General features: G+C 59.2%; 1 protein-coding gene across 5 annotated transcripts in view; it reads left to right on the forward strand.

Annotated features, from left to right (window-relative positions):
* The window catches only part of MACROD1 (mono-ADP ribosylhydrolase 1), a 170,855-nt gene that overhangs the window by 143,975 nt on the left and 12,530 nt on the right, over nt 1-14,350 (forward strand). For 4 of the 5 annotated variants that reach the window (XM_032283016.1, XM_032283013.1, XM_032283015.1 and 1 more), the window contains exon 4: nt 10,447-10,476. The exons of the other annotated variant lie outside the window; for it this stretch is intronic. In XM_032283016.1, the coding sequence (XP_032138907.1) occupies nt 10,447-10,476 (30 nt within the window). The remainder of the gene's footprint in view (nt 1-10,446; nt 10,477-14,350) is intronic. 5 annotated transcript variants of the gene reach the window in all.

A 14,350-nucleotide genomic window follows, 5' to 3' on the forward strand; every position in this document is an offset into this window, starting at 1 on the left:
AGGCATGGCAGTGAGGGCGTGCCCAGATAGATCTCACAGGCATGGCAATGAGTGGTAACAGCAAACTGCCACCTGCTGTTCATGCAAAACTCATACAAAACTCAGAGACACAGAACCTAAGTCTTACCTTGTTGAGGGGCATGCATAGTAAACTCTAGAGAAAATACATGCTAAATCCAGGGTAGCGGATACCTCTGCGGGGAGGGACTTCTGCTGTTCTGTGAGGTTGATTTCATGCGTGCAGGAAATGTGTGGGAAAGGCTCACCAGTTGCTGGGAGAGGAAGGCAGGGAGGGGCGGGGGGCAGCTGAGGAGCTGTACAGGTAGGCCGCCACAGCAGCCGGCCTCCTGGGATGGGGATCTGGGAGTCGGGTGGAGCCCAGGCTGGCCTGGCTGTTCAGAGCTGGTGCTCACTCTTTCCTCCTGTAAACCCCTGCTTTGTTTTCTCCTAAAGTAGCCCCAGCCAGATGCGGTGGCTCACGCCTTTAATCCAAGCACTTTGACTTGAGCTCAGGAGTTCGAGACCAACCTGGCCAACATGGCAAAACCCCACCTCTACTAAAAATACAAAAATCAGTTGCAGGAGATTGAGGCCTGGGAGAATCGCTTGAACCCAGGAGTGGGAGGTCGCAGTGAGCCCAAATTGCACCACTGCACTCCAGCCTGGGCGACAGAGTGAAACTGTCTCAAAAAAAAAAAAAAATTAAAGAATAGCCCCTGGTTTTCTCCTTTCAGAAGAAAGCTGAGTCACAGAGAGGCAAGGGGCTTTCCGGGGTCACCCAGCAAGCTGGATGCAGTGGAACCCATGACCTTCTTGTGGGGCAATCGGGCCTGCCCAGCTGCCTGCTGCTGCCCTCAAGGCCCACCCACTGAGGGATCCTTGGCCGCCCTAAGGCCCCCCAACCCCTCCCTCATCTCTGATGCCCTCCACCCTCCCACCCGCCAAGGCTCCCTGGATCCCCAGCCCCTCATTCCTCCAAGGATGGAGACTGCCCGGCTGGCTGGGGCCCAAGCCATCTCCTGGTAATTGAGTTTCAGGGATGCTTATGGTTATGCTAATGTGGGATGCTGAGTGCCTGCCCCATGGCGCCCGGGGGAGGGGAGGCCCAGGCAGCAGCTGGGGGTCCCAAGTGCCTACGGCTGCAGCGGCAGCTTAGTCCTGCCGTGGAAGTCAGACCTCCTGATTCAGACCTAGCTCCCCACTTCCCAGCTTCGTGACCTTGGACAAGTCACTCAGCCTCTGTGAACCTCTATTTTCTCATCTGTAAAGTGGGAAATATAATAGGACCCCCTCAATGGGCTCTTGTGGGGAGGGTGAGTTGAAAGAAGCCACTGGAAACACTTGGCCGAATGCATTGCTGGGAGAACTTGCTTGATAAATGTGTTATCAGCTATTTTTTGTTTTGTTTCAAAATCTGGAAGGTCCTTCAGGGCCACGGGAATGGGGTGAGCCGAATCTGCGCTGTGAGCAGCTGAGCTGCCTTGCTCTCGTGTTGCATGCTCATGGTATTCCATTTGGGGTAATGAACATGAATTTCTTACTTAGCAAAATACCAGCAAGTGGAAGGTGGCCGGGGACAGGGCTTGGAGGGTGGGTGTTGAGGGGACCTCCGTGTTGCCAGGGGCTCAGGGGTCAGCTTGGGGTGAGACTGGCCAGGAGATTGGGTCTCCAGGGGCCCAGGCAGCTGGGCAAAGGCAGAACCCAAGAAACCCAGTCAGGAAGGGGACAAATGGGAGGCCCAGGCCAGCTGGAACCGAAGCCACGTCACCTACTTTGAGCTTTAAACAGCAAATTGTGAGGCTTTTATAGGGAGAGGCGTGGGGGTGGGACGCCTCAAATAGACCAGGAAGAGGGGCTGTAGAGTGGAGTGGACATGGGTCAGCGGGCAGGAGGCAGCCGGAGGGGGGCAGGAGTGAAGGAGGCTGCTCTCAGGTGCAGGGGAGTCGGGGAAGGAGGGCCTGGAATGGGGCCAGTATGGAGGAGGAGACAAGGGGAATCTCATGGGGAGGCCCAGCTGGGTGCCACCCCCAGCAGCTCTGGGCAGCCAGCTCCCAAGCTCCTGTCAGAGAAGGTGTGGCGAGCGGCTTAGCCCTGGACCAGTGGCCTTCAAATCCTTCTCCCTGACTTACCAGGGATGCTGGGATCTTCTGCCCCAGGGACCGCGCCCCCACCCCCCCCCAGCTCTGGGACCCACTGCCTCAGAGAAGTCCTATGAGGCTGTAGGTTTTACAGGCATTTTTTTTTTTTTTGAGAGGGAGTCTCACTCTGTCACCCAGACTGGAGTGCAGTGGCACGATGATCTCAGCTCACTGCAACCTCCGCCTCCTGAGTTCAAGCAATTCTCCTGCCTCAGCCTCCCGAGGAGCTGGAACTATAGGCGTGCGCCACCATGCTCAGCTAATTTTTTATTTTTAGTAGAGACAGGGTTTCACCATGTTGGCCAGGCTGGTCTTGAACTCCTGACTTCAGGTGATCTGCTCACCTTGGTCCCCCAAAGTGCAGGGATTACAGGTGTGAGCCACTGCACCCGGCCATTTTATTGGCATTTTTAACTTTATCATCAATGCCTCACAGGCCGTCAGTTAAAGGACCACCCACCCTACAGATGAGGAAACTGAGACCCCAGGGGGTGGAGCAGCTAACTGAAGATCACAGCTGGGGGTTTCAGGACCAGGGCAGGTGAAGGAGAAGGATGTTGGCTCCTCCCACTGAAGCCTGTGGCCTTGGACAAGTCATTGCTCTTCTCTGGACCTCAGTTTCCCCATCTGTAAGTGGGGCAGGAGGATGTGTGTGTGCATGTCAAGATGATGGTCAAAGATCCATGTGGAGGCCGGGCGCGGTGGCTCACACCTGTAATCCCAGCACTTTGGGAGGCCAAGGCAGGCAGATCACCTGAGGTCAGGAGTTGGAGACCAGCCTGGCCAACAGGGTGAAACCCCATTTGTACTAAAAACAGAAAAATTAGCCCAGTGTAGTGGCACATGCCTGTAGTCCCAGCTACATGGAAGGCTGAGACAGGAGAATCTCTTGAACCTGGGAGGCAGAGGTTACAGTGAGCTGAGATCGCACCACTGCACACCAGCCTGGCAACAGAGCAAGACTCTGTCTCCAACAACAACAACAAAAAGGCTAGGTGCAGTGGCTCATGCCTGTAATCGCGGAGCACTTTGGGAGGCCGAGGCAGGGTGGATCACCTGAGGTCAGTAGTTCAAGACCAGCCTGACCAACATGAAGACCCCATCTCTACTAAAAATACAAAATGAGGCCGGGCGCGGTGGCTCAAGCCTGTAATCCCAGCACTTTGGGAGGCCGAGGCGGGTGGATCACGAGGTCAAGACATCGAGACCATCCTGGTCAACATGGCGAAACCCCGTCTCTACTAAAAATACAAAAAATTAGCTGGGCATGTTGGCACGTGCCTGTAATCCCAGCTACTCAGGAGGCTGAGGCAGGAGAATTGCCTGAATCCAGGAGGCGGAGGTTGCAGTGAGCCGAGATCGCGCCATTGCACTCCAGCCTGGGTAACATGAGTGAAACTCCGTCTCAAAAAAAAAAAAAAAAAATACAAAATGATACATGCCTGAAATTCCAGCTACTTGGGAGGCTGAGACAGGAGAATCACTTGAACCCGGGAGGTGGAGGCTGCAGTGAGCTGAGATTGCGCCATCGTACTCCAGCCTGGGTGACAAAGCAAAACTCTGTCTCAAAAAAAAAAAAGTCCATGTGGAAGCTTGCTGGGAATGTACTCCCACAAATGGGAGCCCTCACCCTCCAGTGAGGCCCCTGTTCCTCTGGCCCCCTAGGCTGGGGAATGTCCAGGAAGCCCCCCACCTTCCACCTGGGCCACCCCACCTCGGAGGACAGTGACCTTGGCCTGAGGGGACAGAGCTTGTCAAACAAGCAACTGCTCTCACAGCTTGAGATGCCTTTGAAGTCTCTTATTTTATCTTCAAAATCCAGCACATTTCATATTTTCCTCCATCTGCAGGGTGTTTCTAATCTGAAACATGTTTTAAACGACTCGCCCTCAAGTCACACGGATACCCACCGCTGGCCTGTGGGAAGTGGGGTATCGATTTTCCAAGAACAAACCTGCTCCCCAGAGCCCCCTGTGGGGCTGGGCCTGCCAGCTGGTCGGATGGTGGGACAGTTGGCAGTCACGGAGGCCCTCGGAGGTGCCAGGCTCTGTGCTGGTGGCAGGATCTGGGTGGGAGGTGAGGAGGCTACTGGGGAACGCACTTTATGAGAGCACCAAGGAGGTCTGCGATCCCCAGGGGAGGTCTGAGAGGTGTCCTGGAGGTAGGGGTCACCCTGCAGTAGTCAGGAGGCCCCTCCTGCCGCCACCTGCGCCCCCAGTCCCTTCCCTGTGCGACTGGCTCATCCCCACTCTGTCTAAAGCACCCTAGTAGCTCCCATTTCTCACTAAGGCTCTCAAGGCCCCCAGGGGCTGCTCCTGCCTGACCCCGGCTTCTGTCCTTCTCTGCTCCTCACTCGCCCCCTGGGGCCTCAGGGGCTTTGCTGCCTGTCCCTGACCCCTGCCTGGCGAGCTGCTCACCCCAGCTCTGGGGTTCAGCAGGTCCCGCCCATCCCTCCCCTCCCCTCCCCTCCCCTGCCTGCCCCCACCCTCCCCGCCCTTGCATGTCTTGCTCGGCCTCTGGCACTCACAGGAATTCTTATGCAAGTTGATTTTTGTGCTGTCTTTCTTGCCAGTCTCCTGGCCAGATGACACACCATGTACCAGCAGGGCTGTGCCCATCCCCGTCCCAGCACCTGGCACACGGTGGGGCTGGCTGCACGTTTGTCAGAGGACAGAAGGCTGAGATCGGGCTCACAAGGGTGAGGGGAGAACGCAGGCCAGGCCAGGATGCTGGGTGACTTAGGGGAGCAAGCCCCCGGCCTCCACTCCTGGCTGGGGCCCCTCCAGGCAGGTGAGGCCAGGGTGAGGCTCAGAGCAGCGGGCACGGGGAGTGGAGGCAGCCTTGGGGGACATGCGTGGGGCCGTGCCCGCCTCAAAGTCACCGCTGTGCCTGCTCGCCCGGCCTCTCCGTGGGCCAGAAACCTGCTCAGCGTTTTCCTCGGGTCATTGCGTCTCCTCCGGCGCCCCTCGCCGCCCTCGGCAGTCCCCCTCCCTTGGCTGGAGGAAGTCGTCCCTGTCGGGGAGCCTGCTGTGCCCTTGGAGCAGCCCCTGTCGCCTCCACAGCTCCCAGCCCTGGTCCTGCCTCCCAAGGGCCCCCAGCCTCAGTCCCGGGTGGGCTCCCCTGCAAGGCCCATGGTAGAAAGCTGAAGCTTGGGAGTCAGACAGGCACACCTGGCTCAAATTCAGCCAAGTGACTCTGGGCACCATCTGTAATGTCTATGGGCTCCTTCAGGAACTCATTCATGGGCACCTGCTGTGAGCCAGGCGCTGTGCTGAGAGCTGGGGAAGAACTGTGGGAGAGACACCCGAGGGCAGGAATGGGGGTACAAGATAGGCAGCTGGTGGCGGGGCGCCGTGGTGCGCGCCTGTAGCCCTAGCACTTTGGGAGACCAAGACCAGTGGATCGCCTGAGCTCAGGAGTTCAAGAGCAGCCTGGCCAGCATGATAAAACCCTGTCCTTAAAAATACAAAATATGGGCCGGGCGCGGTGGCTCAAGCCTGTAATCCCAGCACTTTGGGAGGCCGAGGCGGGTGGATCACGAGGTCAAGAGATCGAGACCATCCTGGTCAACATGGTGAAACCCCGTCTCTACTAAAACTACAAAAAATTAGCTGGGCATGGTGGTGCGTGCCTGTAATCCCAGCTACTCAGGAGGCTGAGGCAGGAGAATTGCCTGAACCCAGGAGGTGGAGGTTGCGGTGAGCCGAGATCGCGCCATTGCACTCCAGCCTGGGTAACAAGAGCGAAACTCCGTCTAAAAAAAAAAAAAAAAATACAAAATATTAGCCAGGCATGGTGGCACTCACCTAGAGTCCCAGCTACTCAGGAGGCTGAAGTGGGAGAATCACTTGAACCCGTGAGGCGGAGGTTGCAGTGGACCAACATGGAACCACAGCACTCCAGCCTGAGCAACAGAGTGAGACTTTCTTTCAAAAAAAAAAAACATAGGCACCTGGGAGGGGAGGATTCTGGAGGCAGTGACAGCGGGGGATGATGAGGGTCTCCTCCAGGCAGAGGTACCGTGGCAGAGTCTGTGCAAAGGCCCTGGGGCTGGAGAGCAGGGGGCAAGTTTGAGGACCATGTGTACGGCAGAGGGAGAGGTGGAGGGGAGGGCATGGTCGATGGGGCTTGGGGGTCTGCAAGGGGCCAGTCTTTATCCTAAGAGCAAAGAGGATTTCTCATTTCTCACTAGGACTCCCAAGGCCCCCAGGGCTTCCCGCTGGGAGGGTTTTCATAGGGCAACTGGTGTGAAAGAGGAGATTTTACCTCCTCTCCAAATGTACACTGTGAGAGGATCACTCTCCTCAGCGTCCTCATCTGTAAAACGGGTTTGTGACCGAGGCTCCCAAGCAGGGAAAGGGTGCAATGAGCTGCGCGCCCACCTGGAGCCTCAGCAAGCTGTGCCCCCGCCAAGCCGTGCCCCCCACCAAGCCATGCCCCCCACCAAGCTGTGCCCCCCGCCAAGCCGTGCCCCTGCCAAGCTCCCAGGGCCAGGCTCAGGGCTCCCACTCAGCCACACACAGCACTCAGGGACCCCTGTTTGCTGGGAGCAGGTCTGGGTCCCTTGGGTGGGGCTGAGTCACGAGCCCCAGCTTGGACCAGAAGTCCAACGCCCGTCCCCCACCTCACGTGGCCATGGCCTGCCTGCAGCCCCCAAATCTTGATAGAACAACCCTTTGAGATGGGTGTGTTTGCAGTCAAGGAAAGGGACTATGACAGATAGTGCCCCCGGGCCCAGCTCCATCTCCCCCAGTGCCCCTGGGCCCAGCTCCATCTCCTCCAGTGCCCCTGGGCCCAGCTCCATCTCCCCCAGTGTCCTCAGGCCCAGCTCCATCTCCCCCAGTGCCCCCATCTCCCCCAGTCCCTGGGTACTCAGGGGGCCTCTGTTTCCCCCTCTGGAAACTGGGTTGATGACCCATTGGATAAGGACCAGAGTCTCCCAGCAAACTGAGCGGGGCATGGGGTGCAATAGAGCGGGAACTTGGAGGCTCAAGCTGGTGGCTAGGGATTGGCTGAGGTGAAAAGGGTCGGACACGGGCCAAGATTTTGGGGTGCACGGAGGCCTGGTGAGCAGGGAGACCCAGGAGGCCCTGCCCTGGGCTGGGTGAGCTGGTGGCCACACCTGGAAGTCTGCCTATCGGCCGTCGGCTGGTACAACCACCCGTGGTTCTTCTCCCCAAGCCTCCAGGCCATTCCCCTGGACCGCCCAGCTGTCGGGCCTTGGAGGCAGCTTTATGGGACCACCATGTGGACGAGTGTCGGGACCTAGGGGAGAGGGCCAGAACAGGGACCCAGGGAAAAGAGGAGCTGAGGAACAGGGTCCCAGCCACCAGGTTGGCCACCTGCCCCCTGGAGCCCCCACCCATGGGACACCAGGCGTGGCAGGCAGGAGAAGGGGGCACAAAAGACTGACCTCCCAGGGCACCCACTGGGCATGGGTCAGGCCCAGGACCAGGTCCTCTGTGCAGCCGAGTCTGAGCCCCCATGCTGGCCGAAGCCGTCCTCTGCCACCTGTGGCCAATCACACCTCCTGGCCTCCCCCAGCTCCACCCAACGAAGGCTTCCCTCTGCCCCCACCCACCTCCCTCCTCAAGCTCTGGCCGGTGGGCCTCGGGTCAGTTCACCCACTCACCTTGCCAGGGCAAGGCCACACACAGTGGAGTTTGGGGGTGCCAGGTGGGCAGGGGACGGCATCACCTTCCCACAGGGCCTGCAGAGCGGCAGGCCAGCACCCTCCCCTGCTACCCCTTCGTGGCTCACTGCCAGCCTATTTGGCACAGTGCCCTCTCTGAGCGGGAGCCAACTCATTTGTGGCCAGTGTTAATTAAGAGAGAGAGGTGATGGGGGGAGGTAGGGAGAGGCCAAGGAGGGCAGCTGCCGACAGGCACCAGGACTGCCCAGGCTGAGGGGCCTGGAGCTGGACCATGACCTGAGATGCCCCCCTCCTCCCTCGCTGGCTCTGGGGTGGCACTGCCCAGACGCCCGGCCCTCACCTCTACAGCCAGACCTGCTGGGTGGGGAGTGGGTGGAGCTTGCATCTGGGGCCTGTGGGGTGTTCTGCCTGGTTTCCAGAAGGTAGGCCCCACCCCTGGCCAGGGGAAGGCGGTCCCTCTGACCATACCTCAGGCAGCCTCCCTCGGGGTCAACTGGCTTTGCGGCTTGGCTTTGGAGTCAGACCCTGTCCCAATTTTGCTACCGTCACTCCATGACTCAAGCTCCCTGAGCCTCAGTCTCCTTCTCTATAAAGTGGGAACATTGCACCTCCCTTGTGGCTTTGTTATAATAAATGGGCCCATCTGTGCCCAGCGTCCAGCCTGCACCGAGCAAGCAGTCTTTGGTGAGCAGAAATGCACATTCGTGGCCGGGCGCCGTGGCTCACACCTGTAATGCTAGCACTTTGGGAGGCCATGGCGGGCAGATCATTTGAGATCAGGAATTCAAGACCAGCCTGACCAACATGGCGAAACCTCGTCCCTATCGAAAATACAAAAGCTGGCTCTGGTGGTAGGCATCTGTAATCCCAGCTACTTGGGAGGCTGATGTGGGAGAATCTCTTGAACCTGGGAGGCAGAGGTAGCAGTGAGCCATGATCCTGCCACTGCACTCCAGCCTGGGCGACAGAGCCAGAATCCATCTCAAAAAAAACAAAAACAGAAGAAATGTGCATTCGTGGCACAAGCCCTACCCAGAGCCACCGGGGGGCCTGCCCCGGGCCGGCCTGGCGCCCCATCGTGGCCGGGCTCCCTGCCCTCCCTCCGGCTCCGGCTCCTGCGCCCACTGCCTCCCTGGCACCGCTCGGCCCACCTCCCCCTCACCTCCCAAGGCCCCCACCCCTGCTCTGGCAGCGCCCAGCCGCTCCTCGCCTCTCCATCTTAATTAGCTGCTTGTATTAATCTCGCAAGTAACGTGGCAACTTGCAGCCCTGGGTTTTCAGGCTGTGGAATTAATTATTCCCCAAGCGAAGAGCTGTCAGCTGTGGGAGACCAGCCACTCGGAGCCGACACCACTTAGCAGCATCCACGCCGTCCTCACGGCATCGGGGGCCTGCAGCCTGGCCGGCCCAGCCCGGCTTGTGCCCCCCCCCACCACCTTCCTACAGAAAGGGCTGCGACAGGCTGGGCAGGTAGGGGGCGGGCAGAGCTACGTGCGGAGCTGAAGGCCCTGCCTGGGAGCCAGGACTCCCAGGCAGAGGGGCGGGCGCAGCTGGCCTCCCACCTGGGCAGCATCTGGGCCTGGGCAGCACCTGCCTGGCCTTGCCCGCCGCTTTCCCTGATGAGCTCTGGCAGTTTCCACGGATGAAGGCTGCTGGCGGGAACTGGAGCCCCGGCTGGGGGCGGCGCCGGCCTGCACGGCCCTGGCATTCCCGCAGAGGGGGGCTGCCAGCCTCACTTTGCCCCCGTGTCAGCTGCATGGTATGGGGGGTCACCGACCGGGCAGACTGAGAGGGACAGGGCTGTGCAGGAAAGTGGCAGTCACACAGCTGTCAGTCCAGCTCTGCCTGGCAGCCCCACCCCTAGTCCAAGGAGGGGGCGGGGACCCAGGCCTTCCTGCAGCAGGGCCCAGACTGAGGATCCCTCTCCATTGGCCTTCACATCAGCCGACAAGGTGGGGCTATTCTCCCACATGGGGAAACTGAGGCATGAGGCCATGTGGCCCCAGTCACCCACTGTTGGTCTGGCTTTGGCTCCAGTGGTGGTGCTCCAGGCCCCTTACCTGGCTTGCCTTGTCCCTCTCGTGGCTAGGTGCCCCCATCCATGCCCACGATCACGCCCACACCCCCAGTAAGGGTCCTTGTTCTCAGCCCTCCCGCCCCGGCCCTGGGTGGTGCTTAGCCGGGTTGCAAAGGTGCAGTTTGCTTCCTAGTGGCTTCAAGGCTGTGTCTTGCTGGAAGCTGTGAGCCCTGGGGACAGGGACCTGTGCCATCGTCTCCACCTCTCTGCACCAGGCCTGGTCCTGACCAGCCTCAGGAGACTCTGTGGGTGAAAGAGTGAAGGAATGAAAGGGCCGTGGTGCAGGCCAGCTGCCTCTCTGGACCCCCGATGCTTTTGTGTCCGGGAGAGCAGGCAGGAGGCCCTAGTAACTCTCCTGTGTCCCCACCCCTGCCACCCTACAAACCCCAAGCCCGTGAGGAACCTCCTCCCTCTCCCCATCATCTACCACTGCCCCAGAGGACTGGGAAGACCCTGTGCCCTGAGGCTGAAGACCCCGCTGGCAGCCCACTCCATCTCGACCTTGCCCTCCCCTCAAGACTGATACTCCCACCCCAGCCCCTTCCCCACTGATCGGCCTTTCTCTGTCTCTCTTGCAGCCAACAGCTCCCTGCTCGGAGGCGGTGGCGGTGAGTGGACCTTCTGTCTTGGTGGGAGTGGGGGTGGGGGTGGCATCTCCCCTACCCCTCGACCTCGGTGCCCAGATCACTGCCATCCACATTCCCCGCTATCCTCACAGGGTGACTCCCTCCCCTAGAGCTAGAGACCTGGATGGCAGGCCTGCCACCCTCACCACCAGGCACCCCGAGCCAGCTTCGCGCCCCTCTGAATGCAAACCTCCTGCTCTGTAACTGGGTGTGGGCCGCAAGTGTGGTGGGAAAAGCCCAGCCCTGCCCTTGATCCCCCCGTGGTCTTGGGTAGCTCTGTCCCTCTTGGCCTCAGTTTCCCCAACTGTGAGGGCAAAATGATCATCTCTGCCCTGCCCTTGGACCTCGGGCTCTGCAGCCAGGACAGTTCTTGGAAAGGCAGGGAGGGAGCCGCCAGCTCTCAGTCCTGGGATGCCGCTGTGTTTGCCCTTGTTAACAACCCCCACGGAGCAGGGGTTCTGGCAGGGCCAGGCAGGCAGGATGTCGGAGGTCAGGGTGGACCCAGCCACCAGGGATACAGGCCCAGGTCACAGGTACCAAGTGGGGGTGTGTCCCTCTCCTCCCAGCGCCTGCCTCCATGGCCAGCCCACCCTGGGCAGACCACCCCAGCCCCTCAGCCCCTCAGCTGGCCGGGCTGCCCGCTGTCTGCACAGGCAGCAGAATGATTGGTGAGCCAGGGGCCAGGGGTTAATGTGCCGTCGGATAAATCCCGGGGGCCGTGTTTACAGCAGCGGTGGCGGGGCCCAGGCCAGGTTTTAAAAGGGGGAAAAATAAAAGGGGCACGAAGGTCAGGAATAAATAAGAGCAGAGTTAAGAGCTGTCGCTGGCCAGCCAGGATGCGGGGTGGGGGTCTGTTTGTGGCTGAGATGTTTTCCCTCCTCCCCTTTCTCCTCTAGCTGTCCCCATGGAGGTCACAGCTCCCTGGAGGACTCATAGAATGAGGGGCTTTGCTGGGGACTGTTGGCCTGAGGACAGGCCACCTAAGACCGCCTTCCGAAGCCTGTCCTTTTGGAGGACACTTTGCAGACCCAACCCCTGCGCGTCCTACCCGCAGTACCCCGTCCTTCCTCCGTTCCTTTATCACCGCTGTGTGCTGGGCCCTGAGCTGGGCGCCGGGACAGGTACTCCCGGGCACAGATGGGCCTGGTCCCTGTCCCCTGAGCTCATAGTGCAGATGAGGGCACCACCATGACACATGGTGAGCTGTGGTATGGGTGTGGCAGTGAGAGTGGGGGTGGCACCATAGAAGCTTGGTGAGGAGTGCTCGCCCCCACCTGGGAACATCAGGGAGGCTTCTAGAAGGAAGTGACACCTCCACTGCAATCCAAAGGATGGGTAGGTATGAGCCTGGTGAAGACTGCTGGGAAGGGTGTCCCAGGCAGAGGGAACAGCGCGGCAAAGGCCTGGAAGCAGAAGACAGGGAGGGGAATTTAGGGAGGCTGACTCGGGAAATGACTGGAGTCCGGCCAAGTGGTGGGGAGACGGGAGATGGCCCAGGAGCCCAGAGAACCCGCAAGGAGCAAGATCTTTAGCCACTCAGTTCAGGAAGACAAAGGTCACACAGGGATGGGCCTCTCAACCCATCAGCTCATCAAGTATCTTCTGCCCACGACCCTGCCTGGGCTCTCATCTCACTCAAGGCCTAGGCCAAGGTCCTTTCCATGGTCTGTCAGGTCCCAGCCACCTCTCACAGTCACCTCCACACTGCCACCCTCCCCCTCTGCTCCAGCCACCCCAGCCTCCCCGGACAGGCCCCGCGCACTCCTGCCTCTGGGCCTCTGCGCTGCAGTTCCTTCTGCCCCCGCTACTCCTGCTCCAGATGTCCGCTCGGCTGCTCCCTGCACTCCCACAAGCCTTCACTTGAATGCCATCTCCCAGGGGCCCGCCCTGGCCCCTAGCTGAAATTGCAGCTGCCTCCCCTGCCCCATGCTGGCACTCCCCCAGCCCCCACCCTGCTCCGGTTTTCATTTTTCTGAGCACCTATCTCCTTCTAACGTGCTGTATAATTTACTTACATATTGTATTCCTTGTCTTCTGTCCCCCGAAAATGAAAGACGGCATCTCTTGCACCCAGAACTGGGGCTGGCACTTATAATAAGCGCTCAATAAATGTTTGTAATCCCAGCCTGTAACCGTAGCACTTGGGGAGGCCGAGGCAGGAGGCTTGCTTGAGCCCAGGAATTTAAGACCAACTTGGGGAACATAGTAAGATCCCATCTCTACAAACAAAAAAAAATTAGCTAGGTGTGGCAGCTCATGTGCCTGTAGTTCCAGCTTGTAGTTCCACCTCAGTGATCCTCCCACCTCACTCCCAATCACAGTGAGCTATGATTGTGCCACTGCACTCCAGCCTGGGCGACAGAGTTAGACTCTGTCTCAAAAAACAAACAAGGGACTGGGCGCGGTGGCTCACGCCTGTAATCTCAGCACTTTGGGAGGCAGAGGCAGGCAGATCACCTGAGGTCAGGAGTTCAAGACCAGCCTGGCCAACATGGCGAAACCCTGTCTCTACTAAAAATATGAAAATTAGCCAGGTGTGGTGGTGCATGCCTGTAATCCCAGCTACTCTGGAGGCTGAGGCAGGAGAATCGCTTGAACCTGGTAAGTGGAGTCTGCAGTGAGCTGAGATCACATCACCACAGAGCAAGACTCTGTCTCAAAAATGACAAAAGTTGATTGAATGAATGAATTACAGGTAAAGGTAGGAATGACCCTACGCATTAAGCAAAGGACTTTCCCACGGGCAGCAGGGGAAACCACAGACGTTTTGGCACACCCAGGACTGGCTCACAGATGGCCTGTGACCTCACTCTGGGAAGTGGAGGGGCCCTGCCCTGGCCACTCAGGGTCACGGTCATTCTGGTTCCCCTGCCAGCATTTAGGGGTGAGGAGCGGCTGGCACAGGCATCTAGCACAACCTGACTGACACAGAGATGGACAGGGCGGGTGCCCAGAGGAAGTGGGCCCAGAGTCCAGCCTTTTAACACAGGCTGAGATTTATGGAGCCGCCGCCAGCGCTTGCTGGGACTGTCACTCTGCTAATGTGATGGGAACACAGTGGAGGTGGCAGGGAGGGGGCTGTGTTAGGGACGAGCCTGGGCCTGGAATGGAGCCCAGCCTGGGCCCCGGAGGTGATCTGCCCTCCCCTGTACCCTTACTCCTCCACCATCCTTTGAGTCCACCCAGCCCTAATCCCCTACCTGCCCAAGTTAGACCCCACCTGACTCTGCCCAGACACACCCATCTTCCTGTGATGTCCCTTGACATCCTTCCTACAGGGGTTCAGTCTTCTACCCACTCCCCTCCCAAGACCACCCACCCATTGTTCCAAAAAGCACAAGGGCCTTCTTGCCTGCCCTGGCCATGCTGCCTGGCACCCTGACGTACCCCCTGCTCCATGTCTTCGTCCCACAGCCCTGGTCCCCACTTATGTTTTGTGTTTGTTCTTCATTGCCTTCCTCCCCACTGGAATGGACTCTCCCTGAGGGCAGGGTTCTGGGAGATTCTGGGCCTCTGGAAGAGCTTCCTGCTCTGCAGTAAATAATTAACATCTGCAGTGCACTGAGTGGCACCCTCTATGTGCCTGCCCTAAACTGAGAGCTAAGGACACAGCTCTCAGTCCAGCACCCCCCATCCCATCCTCTCATTCCAGGGACTGCCAGCCTGCCAGGCAACCAACCAACACCCCAACCAACATGCCAGGCAACATGCCAGCCAACACCCCAACCAACACCCCAGCCAACACACCAACAGCCAACACCCCAGCCAACACTCAACACCCCAACCAACACCACAACCAACACCCTGGCCAACACCCCAACCAACCAACACCCCAATCAACATGCCAGCCAACACT

Source organism: Sapajus apella, unplaced genomic scaffold (assembly GCF_009761245.1).
Source record: "Sapajus apella isolate SASKATOON/1434 unplaced genomic scaffold, GSC_monkey_1.0 scaffold14, whole genome shotgun sequence".
Taxonomy (NCBI): Eukaryota; Metazoa; Chordata; class Mammalia; order Primates; family Cebidae; genus Sapajus; species Sapajus apella.